Source organism: Eschrichtius robustus, chromosome 9 (assembly GCF_028021215.1).
Source record: "Eschrichtius robustus isolate mEscRob2 chromosome 9, mEscRob2.pri, whole genome shotgun sequence".
Lineage (NCBI taxonomy): Eukaryota > Metazoa > Chordata > Mammalia > Artiodactyla > Eschrichtiidae > Eschrichtius > Eschrichtius robustus.
In genome coordinates, this window is record NC_090832.1 from 126,059,454 (window position 1) to 126,079,521 (window position 20,068).

At 38.0% G+C, this 20,068-nt stretch overlaps 1 protein-coding gene across 9 annotated transcripts in view; it reads right to left on the reverse strand.

The window, feature by feature from the left end:
* Positions 1-11,314: 11,314 nt before the first annotated feature.
* Positions 11,315-20,068, reverse strand: part of SNAP91 (synaptosome associated protein 91) — a 155,135-nt gene continuing 146,381 nt past the window's right edge. For 8 of the 9 annotated variants that reach the window (XM_068551700.1, XM_068551699.1, XM_068551698.1 and 5 more), the window contains 4 exons: positions 19,054-19,137; positions 18,183-18,287; positions 14,600-14,702; positions 11,315-12,704 (listed from right to left, as the gene is read on the reverse strand). In XM_068551700.1, coding sequence (XP_068407801.1) covers positions 14,610-14,702; positions 18,183-18,287; positions 19,054-19,137 — 282 coding nt within the window. In that variant the 3' untranslated portion in view covers positions 11,315-12,704; positions 14,600-14,609. The remainder of the gene's footprint in view (positions 12,705-14,599; positions 14,703-18,182; positions 18,288-19,053; positions 19,138-20,068) is intronic. The other variant, XM_068551696.1, reaches the window with a different exon arrangement.

The following is a 20,068-nucleotide window of genomic DNA, read 5'->3' on the forward strand; positions in this document are numbered from 1 at the left end:
CTTGCTTAAATCCATAACTGTGTGGGCAGAAGAGACATTTTTCCTTTTTTGATATGCTTTTTGTTAAATCCCAAATATTCACTTTGAAAAAGATTTAAATATATGTATGACCAAGATCAGAGTTGTGCACAAATCATTACCTTTTTTTTTTTCAGCTTCTTTAAATCATTATGCTTGTTGTTTGTAGATCAAAGAATTCTTTGAAATTCTTATTTTCTAGAATCCCAGGATTATAAGAGACCATAAAGATTATATACTTTAACTCCATAATTTAGATTTTAATTTTCCTCTATAGCATTCCATTTGAGGGGTTGTCCAGTAATAAGAAAAATCTTTTCACTACTTAAATATTGTTTAGTAATTAAAATTAATTTAGGAATATAACTTATTGCTTTAAATTGTTTGGTCAGTTTGCTACATACTGTAAAAATTGTATAGTGTTTATCTTGCATTTTATCCCAATGTTGACAATTTCAATTACTCATAATTCTTTGGCCTTATACTACTAAATCAAATGTTTATTCTCATTAAAAATGAACTGTGATCATTAATTAAGAATATTGGGATAAAGCAATTGAACCAAGCACTGGGCATTAGAAGGATGTGGATCTATAACTATAAATAGCCTGGAAATAGCATCATCATTCTTTAATGCGGTTTTCTTATAACATATATTTTGGCTACTGATTTTATTTATTAATTTTCTTTTATACATTTATTTATGTTATTTATTTATTTTTGGCTGCATTGGGTCTTTGTTGCTGCGTGCGGGCTTTCTCTAGTTGTGGTGAGCGGGGGCTACTCTTCATTGTGGTGCATGGGCTTCTCACTGCGGTGGCTTCTCTTGTTGCAGAGCACGGGCTCTAGGCGTGTGGGCTTCAGTAGTCGTGGCTCAAGGGCTCTAGAGCGCAGGCTCACTAGTTGTGGCACACAGGCTTAGTTCCTCCGTGGCATGTGGGATCTTCCTGGACCAGGGCTTGAACCCATGTCCCCTGCACTGGCAGGCAGATTCTTAACCACTGCGCCACCAGGGAAGCCCTACTGGTTTTAAAAAGTATCTGCCAAGGCTTAAATGTATTTTTGACCAAAACTGATTTTTATAAAAACTGGAGATGTATTTTAATCTCCAGTTAATCAACAACCCCAAACAATCTTTTTAATAAACTGATTCTTCTAGCTTTCTTCAATGGCCAAATCATAAAGTTCAGAGATATTTAGGATATTTGTTCTAATTGGTGGTGAAATCATGTTTTCATTATATGGGGTCAGTGTATAGGCAGATTCACAATTCTTTATCGATTTGCCATTCAACTAAGGGGAAAAAGTCACCCTCAGATGGTTTTTTTTTTCTAAATAAAGTCTAGGAGGGCAATTCCCTGTCTACTCCTTTCTGTATTTAATAACTGGCAGTTTGATCCAGTTAGTGAAACTGTCTAGAGCATGGTGGCCAAAATAACTTTTGATCCCAGTCTGGGCTAGTTTGCTTTACCCACAGTCCAGGTAATTCTTAATCAGCTTGGGATGCCATAACAAAATACCATAGACCGGGTGGCTTGAACAACAGAAAATTATTTCTCACAGTTCTGGAGTCTGGGAAGTCTGGCAAGGTGGGTTTCATTCTGAGGTCTCTGATCTTGGCTTGTAGGTGGCTGCCATCTTGCTGTGTGCGTGCATGACCTCTTCTTTGTGTGCTCTGAGAGAGAGAGAACAAGCTCTTTGGTGTCTCTTCTTACAAGGGTACTAATCCCAGCATGAGGGCCCCACCCTCATGACCTCATCTAACCCTAATTACCTCCCTAAGTCCCCATCGCCCAATACTATTGCATTGGGGGTAGGGCTTCAACACATGAATTCTGGGGCGACTCAAACACCATAACAAGTGTCTATTCTAAACCCACAAGTTGCAACTTGGGCCAGGCCCAGGGACCTCATAAAATAAAGCAGTCAGCAGGGGAATGAGGCAATGGGGTATGAATGGAAGCCCAGGCCAACCAACCTCCTTCTCCTCACTTTCATGATCATTATCTCAAGTGCTTATACCTGGCACAGAGGAGGTGATAAATACATGCTTAAAAATAACACCCAGTATTCCTTGAGGCTTACCCTTTCAGGGCATTATCTACTCCGTGCTGCATGATAAAGCTCCAAAATATTATACTAGAGGTATTATCTTAACCACATATTGTATATAGCACATGTTCAAATGATGGGGACGTTTATTTGTAATGAGAATTTTAATATCAGAATATTGTAGCATGGCATAGGAATCAGACATTTGCCATGTTCCCTACTGGTTCGGGTATTTCTGATAAAAATGCCTTCAAACTGAGGAGTGCCAGGGTCCTGTAGTTATGCCTCATCCCCTGCTCTGCCGTGTAAATATTTTTTTTTAACATCTTCATTGGAGTATAATTGCTTTACAATGTTGTGTTAGTTTCTGTTGTACAACAAAGTGAGTCAGCTATACATATACATATATCCCCATATCCCCTCCCTCTTGAGCCTCCCTATCCCACCCCTCTAGGTGGTCACAAAGCACCGAGCTGATCTCCCTGTGCTATGCAGCTGCTTCCCACTAGCCACCCATTTTACATTTGGTAGTGTATATATGTCCATGCTACTCTCTCACTTCGTCCCAGCTTCCCCTTCCCCCATGCCATGTAAATATTTAATCAGATAATCTCTGCTTCAGAAGTTGCCTCTGAAGTCTTTCGTTTCAGTAATATTTTAAAATTTCCAATAACATGTTAAAATTCATTCACTTTTCTCAAGCCCCGGGGACAAGTAGTCTGCTTAGAATGTCTACTTTAATCTAGATTCCAGTCACTGTGACCATATGATCCATTACTGCCTTCCAGTGTGGTTTTACCAAACTGAGACAATATGATCACATTTTAATCTATATTTGTAAATGTTTTACTAGTAGTAAATCTCACATTTATGCTTTTGAAATCCTCTGTGTATGCATTCATATACTGAAATGTGTATAGTATATACTCTCACACATGTGGCACAGATAAGAGCAAAACTCTGGAAACTGTTCACACAAGTGAATACAGATGAGTTTGGAAAGTTCCTTTAGCCTTTTGCTCAGCATAACTACTACTCATTTTTTTTACTCGTCTCTGTATTTTACATTCAGCTTCATCAGTGATTTGCAATATACCATACGATTATCATCCCATTTACCCAGAATTTCCTTTGCTGGTAAGTTCAAGTATCCAAAATATAACAAAAATATTAAGCCCCAATGTTATCCTCTGATAACGGAAACGGATGACATGAAATTACTTTTACTCTGGAAATAATCTTAACAACTTTGGTTATCTCATTTCCTAAACTATACTTGAAAGCAGCTGTCAAGGCAAGTCTAGATCAGTCCCCAAAAGTGACAGCCTGAGAGAGAAGATGCAGACAGACTACTAAACAACAACAGTTTAGACAACTAAAACAACAACAACAAAAACCAGTTATTAAAAACTACAAAATTACAGTTGTTTAGAGCTATTGAGTTTTGGTGCTAGTAGCTATGCGACCCATACTAGCCTGTGAAGGCCTACCAATGTATGTTATGTTCACAATGCTGGCTGAATAATTGATATAAAATTTAGTTATGTTCAGTATGAGTTTTGTAAGGTGTTATAGAACATTTTTCATAAAAAAGCTTAACATACACTTTTTAAAGCTTTGCTGAGAGAAACATCAGTGGTCTACAGAATCGACTTGCTTCTGTACCAAATGAAATTCTCATCTCGAAAGTCAAGAAAAAAATCTTTCCCAGATGTTCTATTATACCCCCAAATCCTTAAGCATTAAAATATTTGTGATTTTGACTGGTAATGAGTGTATTGAAAGTGGAGAATTAGCCATACAGCTGCACCCGGTTTATGCAAGCACATCACACAGGTACAGCGACTCTGGTGTACTGGAGAAAATTCAGGATGTGGAATACAATAGCTTTAATTGTCTAATCCTAGTAGACTGCCCTGAGTGAAGTAAATGGTCACCAAATATAATATGCTGATAATTGTAATTAGTATTATAAAATGATAGAAATTACCTCCTATAATTGAAAGAAAGATTGGAAGTTCCTAAGGGCAGAGATCAGCAATCAATCATCCCTGAAGAGCTAGTGTGAGTGTGAGTGTGTGCTGGTGCACGTTTTGGGAGGGTTGGGGTGTTGCAACTCTTGTTTTCTGAAACTGTCAACTTCCCCTTCCCACCACTATTTTGCTCTTAAGCCTCCAGCTTCCTGGGGTTTAGCCAACAACACAAGGTTTTTCTAAGAACCGCCTGTTAAGGAACTACTCTCTCCTCAGCTAGATAAGCCCTCCGGGGTCTTTCCAAGAGTAATCCCTAGATGACTGAGGCTTCTGGAAAGTGAGGAGAAGTCCCTTTCTGTTCTAAGCACGTTCCGTTCTTCTCCTCTTAATTGCCAGGAGGAAAAACTGCACTTTTTGCGTTCCTTAGGATTTAAACTACAGCTACTGACCCAGATACCAGATCACAAAACAACATCCATCTCAGCATACAGGAGAAAAGAACAGACTAGTATACAGTACAGAGATCTGAGAGGACACGTCCATTTTTTCCCTCAAGACTCCTTTAAGTTGATCAGTTGTTGGAAAAAATTGCAGCTAACAATCTTAGAAGATGCACCTTTTAAGCTTTTCGACACCTACAAAAGTGCCGTTTAATTCTTTTTCTCTCTTCAAAAATCAGGGTGGGGCTTGCTGCCACGATTCTGCTGCCAAAGAAAACTACCACTTTATCAAGCAACTGCCTAAAGATAAAAGTGTGTTATTTCTAAGACAGAACCAAATTTAGTACTCTGCCACTGTACTTGGAACATTTACTTTAAAAGGCTCTCTTTGCGGCCTGGGAAAATAAGCAACACCACTGTACCCACCCAATGGGCAGTGGTGCCACTTCCTGTAGATGGTACGTGGCTGATGTGGCTCCACGGACAGACGTCCTGGGCGCTCATTGGTCCAGCATCTTTCCTAACCCTGCACGTACCCGCCGAATGAAAGGTTGGGTTTTGGTGGCAGCTAACGTATCATAATGCCATAGGGACCACCTTTTTATGACTAGGAACTACATGTCTCAAGTTTTAGACTAGATGAGACAAAATACTCTCCGCGGCTTTCCTGTTTTGAAGACTTCAGAAAGTTTCTCTTCTGCTGGAATTATCTGTAACGTTCAAATAGAGCTGCACCCTGTGAGTCCACCAGATTGATGATACTTCAGTGGTTTCCAAAGTTGGTTGCTCATCAGAATGACCTAGGGAATTATTTTAGAAAGGTTGCTTCCAGGGCCCCACTGACATCTGCCTTGCAGCCCCTAAGAGTGAGGCCCAGAAATCTATATTTGATAAAGCTCTCCAAGGAATTATGATGATCATAATTTAGCTTCATTTGGGAATCACCGTGAAAACCTACCTTCCCTAAATTAATTGTTCCTCCAGCTCCTACACTTTCCTTCTGTGCACAATCATGTTTGTCTTTGTCTCCCCAATAAAACGTTTTCTCAGTTTTACCTATCTTTATATCTTTTCCTGTAAACTATCTTAAGTAGTTTGGTAAGGAAAGTGGTGGTAAAACTATCAGACACATAGATGGTATTCTTTTCAGTATTTTTATAAAGCGGAAACACATTTTAGCAATAACACTGTCACATTCTGTTTTATGATGGTAAGAAATGAGTCAAATTTACAAAACTCCTGAACCTAGGCAATCATTTTACAATCAGGGACAAAATCCAATTTTACATGTTTCCTGGAAGTGAGATAATTTTTTTTTTTTTTATTCATGATCTGCTCACACTATAGGTTAGATCAAATCACTATAGTTCAACGCACATTTATTGAGTCCAATCTTAGGCACATAGGATATAGAGTTAAGTACTAGATTCTACCCTTCTTCAAAAAATTCATAATATAGTAAGGAAGTCAGACACATGTTTAAAAAATAGTGTGACAAAGGTGAAGCAAGTACAAGGTGCTGAAGGAACACATTTGAGAAGGATCGGCTCTATCGGGGTGGGCAGTGTGATGAAAAGAAAGGTTTCCTAGAGGAGGTGATACCTCAGTTGGGTTTTGAAGGATGCGTTGAAGTTTGCCAGCCTATCAGTGGGGAGCTTGCGGGAGTGGAGGGCACCCACAGGAGATGAAGCAGCCTGTGCAAAGGTGTGGAAGTGTGACACTGTCCTGTGTGTTTAGGACGCAGCGTTGGGGGTTGCTGCCATGAGAGGTTAGCTCCTGCTAGTGGCGAGGAATGGCAAGAAATGAGGCTCCAAACTAGGCTTCTAGCCTTGAATAGACGTTTGACTTGAATGCCATGCTAGAGAGCTTGGACTTCAACCTTTACCTGCAGGTTTTGAAGTCAGGGAAAAGTCATGTCATCAGATGAGAATTTTGAAAGGGAAACCTGGCCAACCATGTAGGCTGAATTGGGGTGAGTTTGGGTGGGGATTAGACTAGAGGCAAAGAGCCCAGTAAACAGCTACTGTCCTAAGAAAGTGGCCACAGAAATGGCACGGGAGGGCAACTTGTAAGACATTCCGAGAGCAGAATGTTCAGTGTACTTAGTGGCTCACTGAATATAGGGGAGAAGAATTGAGGGTGTAATGTCACACCAACTTTCTGGTTTGGGAGACTAGGTAGACAGTGAGACCACCAACCCAGACAGAAAAACCAGGCTTGAGGTAAACAGATAACGAGTTCACTCTTAGACATGTTTGTTAAATATTTTTGTAGAATATTTATCAATAAGTTTGATAACACCTAGACATAAAGCAACAAGTTAAGTTATAAACATTATGTGGTTTTACAGTGAACTAACCCATTAGTTAACACATCACCAACTAGCCAGTTATGTAACTGTATTTTGTTCTGAACCCAATCAAATAGGAACACTTTTGTCTCTGTTCTAAACTAAATGTTCCTTTTAGTGTAGCTTTGAAGCCATATATTTTTTTTTTCCCTGCAAGAAGAGATAGATTTTTAAAAAATCTGGCCCCAAATTTACATCCAAAATATTACACACATGGTCACAACTGCATGTCCTGTTTTCAATGGAGTGCCAAAAGCCATGTGATCCAAAATAGCAGGTGATTTAAAAAATAACTCTAAATTTCCTTGGCACAGATTTGTAAGTCACTTCAGGCTGTAAGTTTTAACTTCCTGTTTAGGTTTTACAAACACAATTATTAATTACAAAATTAGTTGACTTACCCCAAAGATGTTCCGTACTCTGAAGGAGAGAGATGAACCACGGGCTGTTTGGGTATCTGGAGATGAATTTAGCATTAAAGAGTGGGTTAACAGCAGAGAACACGATCACTAAAAGAAGACTGTCTCCCCCTCCCCTTGTTGGAAGGGGGTCCTTCTAGGTCCTACTCACCTGTGGTCTGCTGTCTGCAGGCCTGGGTTCTGTCCTAGGCTATAGTCTCTTGCTGCTGCAGGCTTCTGTTCAAAATTATCTCCCTACTCCAGTCCTCAATGTTGCAACCTGCACATACTATGTCCATTCTGGATATTTGTACCTTCCATCTCTGTCAAATACTCATTAAATATTTCTCCTATTTTAAAAAAATCACTATTCAAGTGTGTTTTTTAAAGATATCTGATCTCCAAGTAGAAACACTTTTGGCCAATGGCAACAATTCTATTATGGGTCCAAAGCACCTTTCGTATCAGTATCTTTCATTTATGTTCTTAAAAAGTGTCATTAGACACTGGAAACTGTGCCCAGGAAGAGGCTCCAGGGAATCAAGTTGAACTCAGTGGTAGATGTTGTTTGTACCCTGCTCAGATACCTCATCCTCCGGCTCTGTGTTGAATTGTGAGCTGTATTTATATGTGGAACAGGCACTTACGTTGATGAAACTTTAAAACACGTTTAGTATTTCTGGTGATTGTACTTTATTAAGGAATATTCCTATTATTGACTACTTTTTATACTTCCATCTTCTCCATCCTTTAGTGTTCTTACAATCATAGACAAATGACAAAATCTATAGCAAAAACAGCCACAGTAATTCTAAAAGTAACAACAGCAGTTATTTATTGGGCACTATCTCTGTGCCAAGCATTTTCCATGGATTATCTCATTGAAGAGTAAGTACACAGATAGAAATTTTCTCCTTTCCATGGACAAGAAAACAAATTTAGAGAACTTAATGTAACTTGCCTAAGGTTAACAGTGGGTGGTTGAGTAGGGATGCCCTTCTGTGGAGTCTGACACAGAATTCCCATTCCTGTACATGTCTCAAAGTTGCTTAAAAAGTAATGTGGGGTTGGTGGAGGAGGGCATTTGTTCAGACACTGAACAAGACACATGGTGGTGGTAGGGTTATTCTGTTCACACGCACAGAAAATGATGCAATCCGTTAACCAGTAAGTGTTTTCTCTCTTTCAAAGAACATGAGAACAATTCTTTCAGATCTAAAGAAGTGGTTCTCCAAGTGTGGTCCGGGGACTCCTGAGGATCTGAGACCCTTTCGAAGGGTCTGTGAGGCTAAAGTTATTTTTATAACAATACTGTGAGGTAAAAACTGTTTTCATAATAATACTAGGATGCTCATTTTCTCACAATTGTGCTCATGGTGAAATTTCCCAGTGACTGCATGACATGGGATATGACAACAGATTGAATGCAGAAGCAGATATAAGAATGTAGCTGTCTTCTGTTAAGTCTAACATTAAAGAGATTAAAGATAGCAAAACAATGTCACTCTTCTAAATTTTTTTTAATTGGAATTTTTCATAAAAATATTTTATTGATGTTAATATAGAATAGTTTTAATATTTTAAAAAATGAATTAAACAAAAATTTAAAATTTTCTCAGTTTTAATTTCTAACATAGTAAGTATTGACAGACATAACCCATATAAACAAAGCTTTTGGAGGTCCTCAATAAACTTCAGGGAATTCCCTGGCAGTCCATTGGTTAGGACTCCACGTTTCCACTGCCGGGGGCCCAGGTTTGATCCCTGATTGGGGAAATAAGATCTCACATGACGCGCGGCGCGGCGAAAAAAAGTTCAAATTTAGTTCTGAGACAAAAGAGTTTGAAAATCTCTGTTCTGCGATCAGATACAGAATACCTAATTATGGAATCAATTATAGCATGGCTTCCTCTTTCAGAATTGTTTGACGAGGCATGTCATAAGTGGAGATGAACTTGGATGATTTAGTGCTGCAGCTCTGAGAGTTTAGCTAAGGTTAACGACCATATCACTAAGTCACGAAACCTTGCTCCCTCATACATTTCCACTCATACAGGAGACCTGAATGATGTATCCAGTAGTGAAATGTGCTGTCAGCAAGGCTATGAGAAACAGAAGTTTTCTTACAGTCGAAGAGGATGAATAACATACTACCACAAAGCCTGTTGCCTCAAAAGTATAGACCAACGTGACTTTTCAACTAAGACAACACACATTTTGAGTTTCATCAACTACTTCCACACAAGAAACACTGTCATTACTGCTGCAAGACCATGCCCTTTCTCCACCTTCAAAAATTTGGAGATCTATTGTTAAAGGTGTGCCTATTTAAGAGGCAGACAGAGGGTTTTGCACATCTTATCTTTCTGTGAATCAAGTTCTCATGTATTTTTTTCATGTCCACTCCTTTCTTCCTCTTCTGAACCCCATGACTCCTCCCCAGAAGTCTTTGGTCTTTATTCTTTTTTAAAAAAGCACAACAAATAACATGAAAGACAGAGAACAAAGGAGACACTTCAGTACTGAGAGAACCACTTGTTGTAATCATTACACCATAAAGTAATTCAAACCTTCAACTCAAGATGGGTTTTCAATGGTGTTAATGCTTCCATTGCAATGAGCTGGGAGAGCTATTCAAACTCTAGTAACATCTGACAATAACTGCACTATACGAGATTTATTCTTTAGTCATCAGAAATACAACAGCCCAGCAGTATCCAAGTAAGTGAAAAGACCTCTAAGACATATACATAGCACTATATAAAATAGATTAATTAATAAGGACCTACTGTATAGCACAGGGCACTCTGCTCAATACTCTGTAATGGTCTATATGGGAAAAGAATCTTAAAAAGAATGGATATATGTGTATGTATAACTGATTCACTTTGCTGTACAGCAGAAACTAACACAACATTGTAAATCAACTATACTCCAATAAAAATTAAAAAAAAGAAGAACTAATGTACTCGTGGGGTTGGGGGAGGGAATCAAGGCAGAGGGCCCTGTGCTGGCCCGCAAAGTGACCCCTTGTGTGAGCAGTGGTGTGGTCACACCCTGAATACTGTGCTCGCGTGTGTATGCATGCAGAGCTCAGGAGAGGCAGGAAAGGCATGCGCACCACGAGGAAGAACACCGCGGGTAAAATGGACCTGTGTTGAAAGTTCTCCAGAGAGGTAAATCGTTTGAGCAGAGGACCTGATCCGGCATCTCATCTATAAGACAATTCCCCACCCAGGGACATCAAGAATCTCACCGCAGCAAGGTTCCAGCATCCAATTTAAAAATAATGCTGTTGTAGCTTCTCCTATTAAGAATTTATACCACATGGGTCATTCAATGAAGGGAAAAAAGCATATTAAAAATGCAATATTAAGCTTAAAATTATTTACAATCTGAAACACATTTTTATTACAATATGCCCGCAAAGTAACATACGATCAAAATGTAATCTATAAAAATCACATTACATACTCAGATACTAGCTTCTGAAAGTTAGTTCTCAAGATACAAATCCTAGGTAACTAAGGGAAAGACAATTTTAGAAATAGAAATGTGCTTCTATTTGAGGAATACTTCTATTTGAGATTGGACTACCTTTTGAGACACTGTAACAATCTACTTATAGGCATCAAGTCATCCAATTTTACTAAAATTGGCTAATCTAGACTTTGTGTCCGAGTATCTGTGCATGCAAGTGTGTGAGTACTGTAAACTATTACCTAAAATCATACAATTCTTCAACTTCCACAGAGAATTCTTACAGAACTATTGTAAGAATTTAACTGCATATTTTAAAAGAAAGTTCACCCTTTTCTTTTTTGGAATATGGAATTTCAGTGTATTTGGCAGTAGCCACGGAGTCCCAAGTTCAATGACAGCTGATTAAAATTGTTCTTTTTATCCTTGTCTTTACTTTATTGGAAAATAATCAAAACTATGTTGGCACAGACCGCATTTCTCATCCTAAATGTTTTAACATTTGCAATATTTTGTATATGATACGTGTGTCATCTGAAACAGACTTTTTCCCCTAAGAAAGAATCAAAAGAGAAAGATTATGTTTGCATTTTCTTTGTTCAAGGTGTTTATTGCATCTCAGAGGGCATACATGCACTGGGTTTTTAAACTGAAATACAAAGAAAAGCCATTTTGAAATTGGTTTTAGGTAATTTTTCCCCATTACAGTGTATGTTATCCCCACAGTAAATTCAGATACAACCACTTTTAAATGGTACCATACATCTATTGAATAATTTGAAAAAAAGGCAAACACCTTTCCAACCCAATACGCTTTAACGAAGAACTGCCAAGCCACTAGCAACACTGATCCACAGTGATCTCATTTATGCATCGAAATCTTAAGCCAAGCCATCAGCAAAGACAATATGACAACAACTTAAAAATTAAAGAATACAATATGTACAGTAAAGGATACAATTCTCTGATTTAGTTTAAATTCTAATCACAATGGTACAACAAAACCTGCTTTGAGCTCAATTGAGGGATGGAAGAACACTACTCTACGGAACACATAAAGAAATACTAAATTAACAGATGTACGTAAAACCCACAAGAAAATAAAAATATTTGCAGTAATCTTTAAATTACAGTTATACCTTGGGGTGCCTTTATAATCACTTGAATGGCACATTTCTAATTGCATTTTCACGGACATGACGGAAATGGACCCTTCCACTTTTCAGTGTCTTGAGTCAAAACTGAACAAATAGGTCAATTTAGATGCAAAACCTGTCAAATATAATTAAAATATATATTTTAATATAGCAGTGATTGAATATGGAATTCTTCCCATATGATTTTCATTCTTGATAAGGTAGCTTCGAGGAGAAATATTTGTTATGGACATTAACCTTTATATTTTTTTAAAATAAAAGTTCTTAACATATACAGTGCCACAAAAATAAACATTTCCCACAACAGCTGAAGTTCCTGTGATTGGAAAAGTGTACTCCACACCGAAAAAAGTTCTGTATATTTAAGAGCGTTTTCTTTACCATCTGATATCATCACACTATGTTTGTAACGTACATACAGAAGAAAAGAGAATTTATGGGGAGAGTTTAGGTTTGTCCAAAAGTTATATATACACTGAAACCTTCAGAAACACAGACACGTCTTTCCAAATGGCTCACCACACAACAGCTGCATCATCCATCCATGGGTGAGGTCCAGAAAAGCACTAAAGGCATTAGAAACATCCATTCATTGTTTACATCGTACAACACACAAAGAACCCATATACACTACAATTTTGAGAGTAGGGATAACAGCTAAGGTAGTACACATTCCTAATGTTCACTTTCACAGCTGTGCTACACATTTTGGAAGAGAAGTTATGTATAAGCATTGGGATTGGTACTGGTGGCTCCCTTTGAAACTCTGAGCATCAGTCTTATTTGAAGTGTCCAAACTCATTATTTTTTTTCCTATTCAGTCACAAAAATTGCAGCTGTAAAGATAAAAAGCACTCGAATTAGAAAACAATACTACGTACTCCTCAAACATTTTACCTTCCTTGCAATTTTACTTCGCCGTTACAATGAAAATCTTTACACCAAAGGTTTTTGTATTACCAAAGTCACATTTATATACTTTTCACAATTCTTTAAAACAAGCTTAAAATTTCATCCAGGAAAAAAAAAAAACTTTCAATGCACAGCTTCATTTTTAGATAAGAAAATTCTATCAGCAAGATTTTGAAATTTGGATACTTAGAAGCCTTAGCAAGACGTTCAGTACCAATTAAGAACAGCTAACCTTAAAAAAAGGGCAGTGAAAAAAAGGGGGAAGGGCAGGAACTTCCTTTTTTTTTTTTTTTTTTTTTTTGGTCCTTTTCAGTTATGGTTTTCAAGGAGCCGCTAAACAGTTGCACAAGTGACAGAACAGAATAGAGGGGAGACATCCCTGGCGATTCAAAGCTTTCACTTATGCCACCCCCCACTAGTCACCCTGGCTATCTCCCACGCTTCATCATCTCTGCCAGGAAAACTTTCCTGGGGTCTTCAGGCTTAGCCATGGGGGTAACTCTTCTTCATAACATAGTCTGTATCTGTCCCTCTTTTGACTGTGAATCTCTGAGGGCAGAGACTGTCTAAAGCATCTCCGTTTCAGGTCCTTATCAGAGTTCCTGCATAGACTGACAGCAACGTTACTGAATAAAAGGCGGATAAAAGGCTGCTTCCTGCAGTGTCCTCGGTCATTCCTGAAATTTCAGCTGCTAAGAAATAAGTGCTCATTGTCTTACTTATGCCTACATGATGCCTACCTCAGCCCAATCCAAACCAAAGTGGGACAGAAAAGTTGGGCACAAGGAGAATTACTTGGCTGAGATGCCAAGGCCTTAAAATGATAAATTATTTACTAATTTTGTATGAAGAAAAAACTCATAAGGCAGGAAGCCACAAAACTCTTAGTAGGCATTTGAGAAAGTTTAAAAAAATATAGGCAGTAGATATACGATAAAAATAACAGTGGACGGGGGTCCAAAAGCTTCGACACTCTTAACTGCTCTTCCAGTGTGACCTTGGGTAAATCACTTAATGCCAAGGAACAGTTTCTTTAGCTGTGAAATGGAGGCAGAAGTATCTGACGAGTTTATCTCGCAGGGTCTGATCTTCTACAGAGATGGTCAAAGAGTTAATGACTGGCAAGTACGAAAAATACCATGTAAATGAAAAGCATCATTACTACTGTTCATCCACATGCAGCAAGTGTTTGTTGAGAACCTACCCACTGTGCTAGGAGCTGCGGTTAGTAGTAAACCCTTCTCCTTCATCAGTTTTCTTCTGTAAGTCCACTATTAGTCATAATGTAATTTCATAAATTACATTACAAATTTAAAACTAGAATGTTAGAAATTTAAAATTTTGCCTGAATGCAGAAATACAAGGATAATAATCTAAGTTTTATTTGATGAGGCCACATAAGAATAAGCAAAATAAAATTACAGTTATTGTAGCCAAATACATTCTTAGACAATTTCTAAATGAAGTATTATAAATGTTACCTTTCTATAAATTCCAGTCATCATGGAATGAAGTGGTAATTTTCTAATTTATGTAGTAGCTTGGGCAACTTTTTGCTTTATCAGCATAATCTTTGTGCTTTCCAGTGTAAGGACAATTTTTGGAGGTTTCTCTCCCTCTTAGTTTTATAAATTAAGATTAAAAAAATCACTGATAAAGATAGCTTTCAATATTGATTTAAAAAGCATAAACATTCAAATTATTATTATTATATACATGTATTAAAAACACAGAAGTACAAATATTATACCTAATAAAATAGCTCAGCATAGCATAGGTCATTATTACAAGCCCACAGGAAAAGCTCAATATTAGATACCTTAAATTGTTTACAAGAAATCCTTGATGTTAAGATCCGCTAACGGGTCCTTTGCTGGAGGTTTCTTGGGACTCTGAGCGGCAGGTGTAGGGCTTGGAGAGAGCTAAGGGGGGAAAAGCCAGCCCAAGATAGTGGAAACAGAAAGCAAACAGAGAGATAGATAAGCATTAGGCCGAGCACATACCACAGAAAACAAACATGCAGAAGATTAGATGGCTAAAAGTTTATAAAATCTACTTTGTTCTACTTAGTCACAGTGTTGTTTTAGATTTTGGATTTATAAACACACTTCAAAGGATATTGGCTTTCTTGAAATTCTTTGACATCAAATCTAGCCAAAGTAAAATTTGAGGACTCTGGTAGAACAATATGGATATTAGTTAGGGAAGATGTGAAAAACTAGTCACATTAAAGCTATTATGAATATACAGTAAAAAAAAAAAAAAAAAAACAAACCCAAACAATTTCTCTATTCAAAGCATTTTACTTTGAGTTATTAGTACCACTAAACTAATAAAGGAATATAAATGACTTCTCTTAGAGTGAGAGTGTGAAGGAAAAATGGGAAGAAAACAGCTTGCAGAAAGTTACTTAAGAAATTATTTAAAAATATCAGCTAAATATACTAGGATTTCATGTAAAGTATTTTAAGTGAAAACCTGTCAAGTTTTGGGGCACTGTTAGTTTCAGATGAGCAAATAGTCTCCTAGTTATGAATGTCGCTAATTCCAATCTTGCCTATCCAGCTTGTAGAGAGGACTAATTATTACAGACTATAGAGAAGAATCATACTAAACCTGCAGCAAAAGCAACAAAAAAATTTCTTACCTTGTTTCTGTTTAGTGAATACCTAAATTATTTCATTGTGTGACAGACATAAGTTCTAGGAACAGGCTTTTGCAGGAATGTTAGGGTCCAAGGCCTTGAAAAAGGTCATGGAATTTACACAGAGCAATAACTGACATGTATCCTTCGAGTCTAATTAATTTCCTAGGCTTATAACATGATGGAAACCTCAGAGACCTGGGATTGTAGGGCACGGATGTATGTTTTCATCGGTTCCATAAACAAAGTTCCAGAAGTAAGAAGTTTCAGATTTGTTCCTACGTCCATGAACTATTGACTGACTGTAGTATCTATCAGTCAAATTTCCATTTTTAAAACTGGGATCGTATTTCATAGAAAGACCGAGGTAAGGGTCAAAGTTGTTTGGAAAATAAGAAACTCAAGGACTGGTCTATAACTAATAATTAGGTGATATGACAACACTGTGATACTAGCCAACTGAGCAATAGTGGAATAGTCCACATATCAGTAATGAAAAACTGTTTTGTTTTCTAAAGCTACCAACTCATGTTTATTTTCTTATCTAGTATATAATCAGCTATGCTTCTTCTCTGATATAGGAAATACAATCTAAAAATTGTGTAAGTATGGCATACCATTTCCTAAATTACCATAAATTCAATTAAATGATGAAAACACTGTGCTTTCATCATATCATCTATTTTTCATTTTCATTCTTTGAATTAAGTAAACAAACTGATGCTCTGTAACACTGGTATCACACAGAAAAACTACCTTAAATAATAAAATTATATTAATTTATTTCTAAAGCTTTCAGCACACCAAATACAATGACTTTTAAAAATCTCAACAACGTCCTTCCAAGTTCATAAAAATAGGAACATCTTTCCTTTTTTTCCAAACGGTGGTAGGTAGTCATGGATATAGTTAACCATCAAGGAGACATTCACAATAAATGAGCTCCTTCTTAGAATTTAAATATATCTAGATTACATTTAATACCAACTATTACACCTAAAAGCTTCCTCACTACCACCCCACTCCCCCCAAACAACTTTAGGCAGCGTTCATTAGTATGAGAGCAGAACAGAAGATTTCTCATGAAGCCAGTGCTTTGGCTATGGCCTTGAAGACTAGAGTCTCTTACACTGTAAATTCATCTCTCTGGACACCCGCCATCCTCTCTCCTGGTCATTATGGCTTTTGAGGGTTAAAGTAAAGAAGCTGAAAGCAAATTTTGGGAACAGGTAGAAAATGAATTTAGAAATGATTCAAGGAAGGAAAGGGGATTAGAGTACACTCAGAAAGTTCACAGTAGGATTCCTTGGCTGAAACAATATAAATACCCGTGTGGTAAATTAAAAACACTATAGAAGTGAAACTATTTACTGATGTCCTTAAAATATATTTGAGCTATGTGTTTTGGTTTGCTCAGCATGGTGTTAGTAGTTACAGTGTTCTGTCTCCATCTAAATCAATTTCTCACAGTGACCTCTTTGGTTCTACATATACCTTCACTTTGGCCAGGCAATTTATAAGAGGAAGAAAGAAAGGGTGATTCATCAATATGAACATCACTATTAGCAGCAAAACAGTTCAACCAAGTGCATATATTTTAGCATCTTCATAAATGAAGGTAGCACATTGTGCAGTAAGAAATTTGGCCTCATCTAAAGAGAGGTTTGCCCTTTGTCCTGGACCCTGGTAGGTAACCTCTCAACCCCTGGAAACGTCCTGAGTGATAGGAATGTCTTTATTATTCAGGGCAGGTGTCTGGAACCACACCTGATAATTTATGCTAACAAGATGACTCAGGGTGGGGGGCTAGCCATGCCAGAAAGACCAGCCATGTGATTACAGAGTTAAGTCTCTGGGCCACAGGATATGAGCCTGACCTTCAGGGAGGGAGGAGGGCTGGAGACTGAATTATTTCCCATGTGGTTGAACTCAATCAGTCATTCCTATCCAATGAAACCTCAATAAAAACCCTGCAGGTTGAAGCTCAGGTAAGCATCCTGGGTTGGCAGTACGGCTTGCGTATCCTCACACATTGATGCCAGGTGGGTAATGCATCCCTGAGGACAACGAAGCCTCATGTGTGGGCCCCTCCCAGACTCTGCCCTACGCATCTCTTCTTTTGGCTGGATCTGATTTGCATCTTTTTACTACACTAAAACTGTCGTCATAAAGTTAGTGCTCCCCTGAGTTCTATGAGTCATTCCGGAAAACTGTCTAGTCTGAGGATGGTCCTGGGAACCCTCAAATTTGTAGGCAGGTGGTTGGAAGTGAGGGTGGCCCTTGGGACCTGAAGGGTCTGATGTGAGGGCAGCCTTGTGGGAACTGCTCCCTCAGGCTTTGCAGTTTGGCAAACTCACTGCAGTTTGTGTTACTAGTCTCGGGCAAACGTGGCAATCTGGAGGACTGTGTCCCTAACTTTCCGTCTGGCTAACTCTGGGAACACATAATAAGAGTATGGATCAGAGCGGCTCATTTTTCCCGGACTAAATGTCTGGATACTTTAAACACCTGGTAGTTCTCAGGAACCCTTCTGAATTAAGTAGGACAGGAATGGAGGGACCTTAGGACAGTTAGTTATTGCCATCATTTTCCTCCAAATGTCACGCTATTGCTCATCTCTCTTCCATGTTCCCTTTACTTCTGAAGCAACAGGTATGAAGACTGTATCAGGTAAACACATCTTTAAACAGTTTGTCCCATGACAGCCTTACATGTATAAAGTGATGTCATTCTTTGGTGGGACATTTTAAAAACTGACCTGTGTGCCAGGTACAGCTGCGGCTCCAAAGGTTGGCCTCCTCATGGGCTGTGCAAACATGACAGGCTGCTGAGGCATCACGGGCATGCCTGTCCCAGCGGGAGGCTGGAAAGCAGAGCGGTTCATAGCATGAGTGGAACCTACTCTGGCAACGCCCTGACCTTTACGTCTTTAATACGTTCCTGAAAATTTTTCTTTCCTTTTTTTTTTTTTCTTTAAACATCTTTATTGGAGTATAATTGCTTTACAATGCTCTGTTAGTTTCTGCTGTATAACAAAGTGAATCAGCTACACGTATACATATATCCCCATATCCCCTGAGGAATCCAGGTCTGTGAGAAAGCATAATTTGTAATCTTGAACGATGGGTGCTGTGAGGCTGGCAGGTGGCAGAGAATCACTGAGGTGCAGTAGGAGCCTGGCTGGCCACACGGCATCCTCACCCCACCCAGGCTTGTTTGTTGTTGTTCATCCATCTTCTGGAAGCACAGTTCTTGAAGAGATGAGAACTTGTTTCTTTATGGAAAATGGCTCTAAAATTTGCTACTGATAAATGTGGTAAGTGAAAAGTCCTAGTATAGTGATTAAAAGTGGATTTTGATGATTGAGCTAAAAATATGTTTGGTAAATAGTACTCCAAAAATGACATTAACAGTGTACTATAAAAATTATTTTCATGGCAGAATTTAAGTGTCTTATAAGTGACTCAATCATGCCCTTTGTAGACTACTTAATGTCTAAAGCAGATGACTTAACTTTTTAAATTTTACTTTACTGCATTTTGGGGAGAATTATATTCTATAGTTAATCTGGGATTTGGTGAAGGCCGTAGAAGTATTAATTACAATTTTTAGCACCGGTCATCACTCACCATTCCAAATCCTGCTCCAGGTTGTCCGACAGATGGGGCCCCAGCAACAGGAGGAACTGAACTAGTTGGAGGTACAGCTCCTTGCTATAAAAACGAAACAACACACACACACACACAAACAACAACAAACAAAAAGAACCAATATAATTTGGTTTTAAAATGACAGAATACAATTTTAAAATGCATGCCCTTAAGTATGTGTAAAGATGTAAAGAAATCTCAAATTTCAGTTTTAAATTAAAAAAAAAAAAGGCACTAGCACCACGCCAATGATATGAAGAAGGTTATTAACTTGATGTTCACTGTTGTGGTGCTATTTGGGTTCACTTATTCAGGCTCAGCTTACACTCAAGCACTGGGCTTCCTCTCTATCTCCTTATACCACCCTCACTGTAAACAAATTTTTCTAAGCTTGTCTTTTCCTATCATTATATCCTCCAATAGGCACTGAATTAGAAATTTAAAGAATGCTTTCATTTACATTTTTAATGCTTGGTTTCCATTTTTCCCCCCATTTTTATATTATTCTTTTCTGTGTTATATTTGCTTCTCTCTGACTTTTGACTGTTGTACATTTGCACAAAGACCAAAATTAATTCTAAGTTTTAGGAAGCATTTAGAGGACTGCACGTAATATCATACATATATCCCATTCCAGGCACAGGTTTGATAGTTTTCAGTCACACACCAAAACCCCTAATATTTCCCTTATGCATAAAATTAACCCTGCTGCAATCTCTTAAATTTAAGTTAACCATTAGAGCAAAATCCTAATTGAAAAAGAAAATACTATAGTGATATCAGCAAAAATGGTGGAATAAGGAACTCTAAGAGTCCCCCTAGGCATAAAAGCAATGGAAAAACAGGCAAAAATGGTCAAAATCAACTTTTTTGGAACTCTGGAAACTAACTAAAAGTTTGCAGCAGCCTAGAAAGTACTTAATCAAAAAAAAAAAAAAAAAATCAGCTGAATCTCGGTAAGAACATTGAGCTTTGGGGCATTTTAACTTACCCT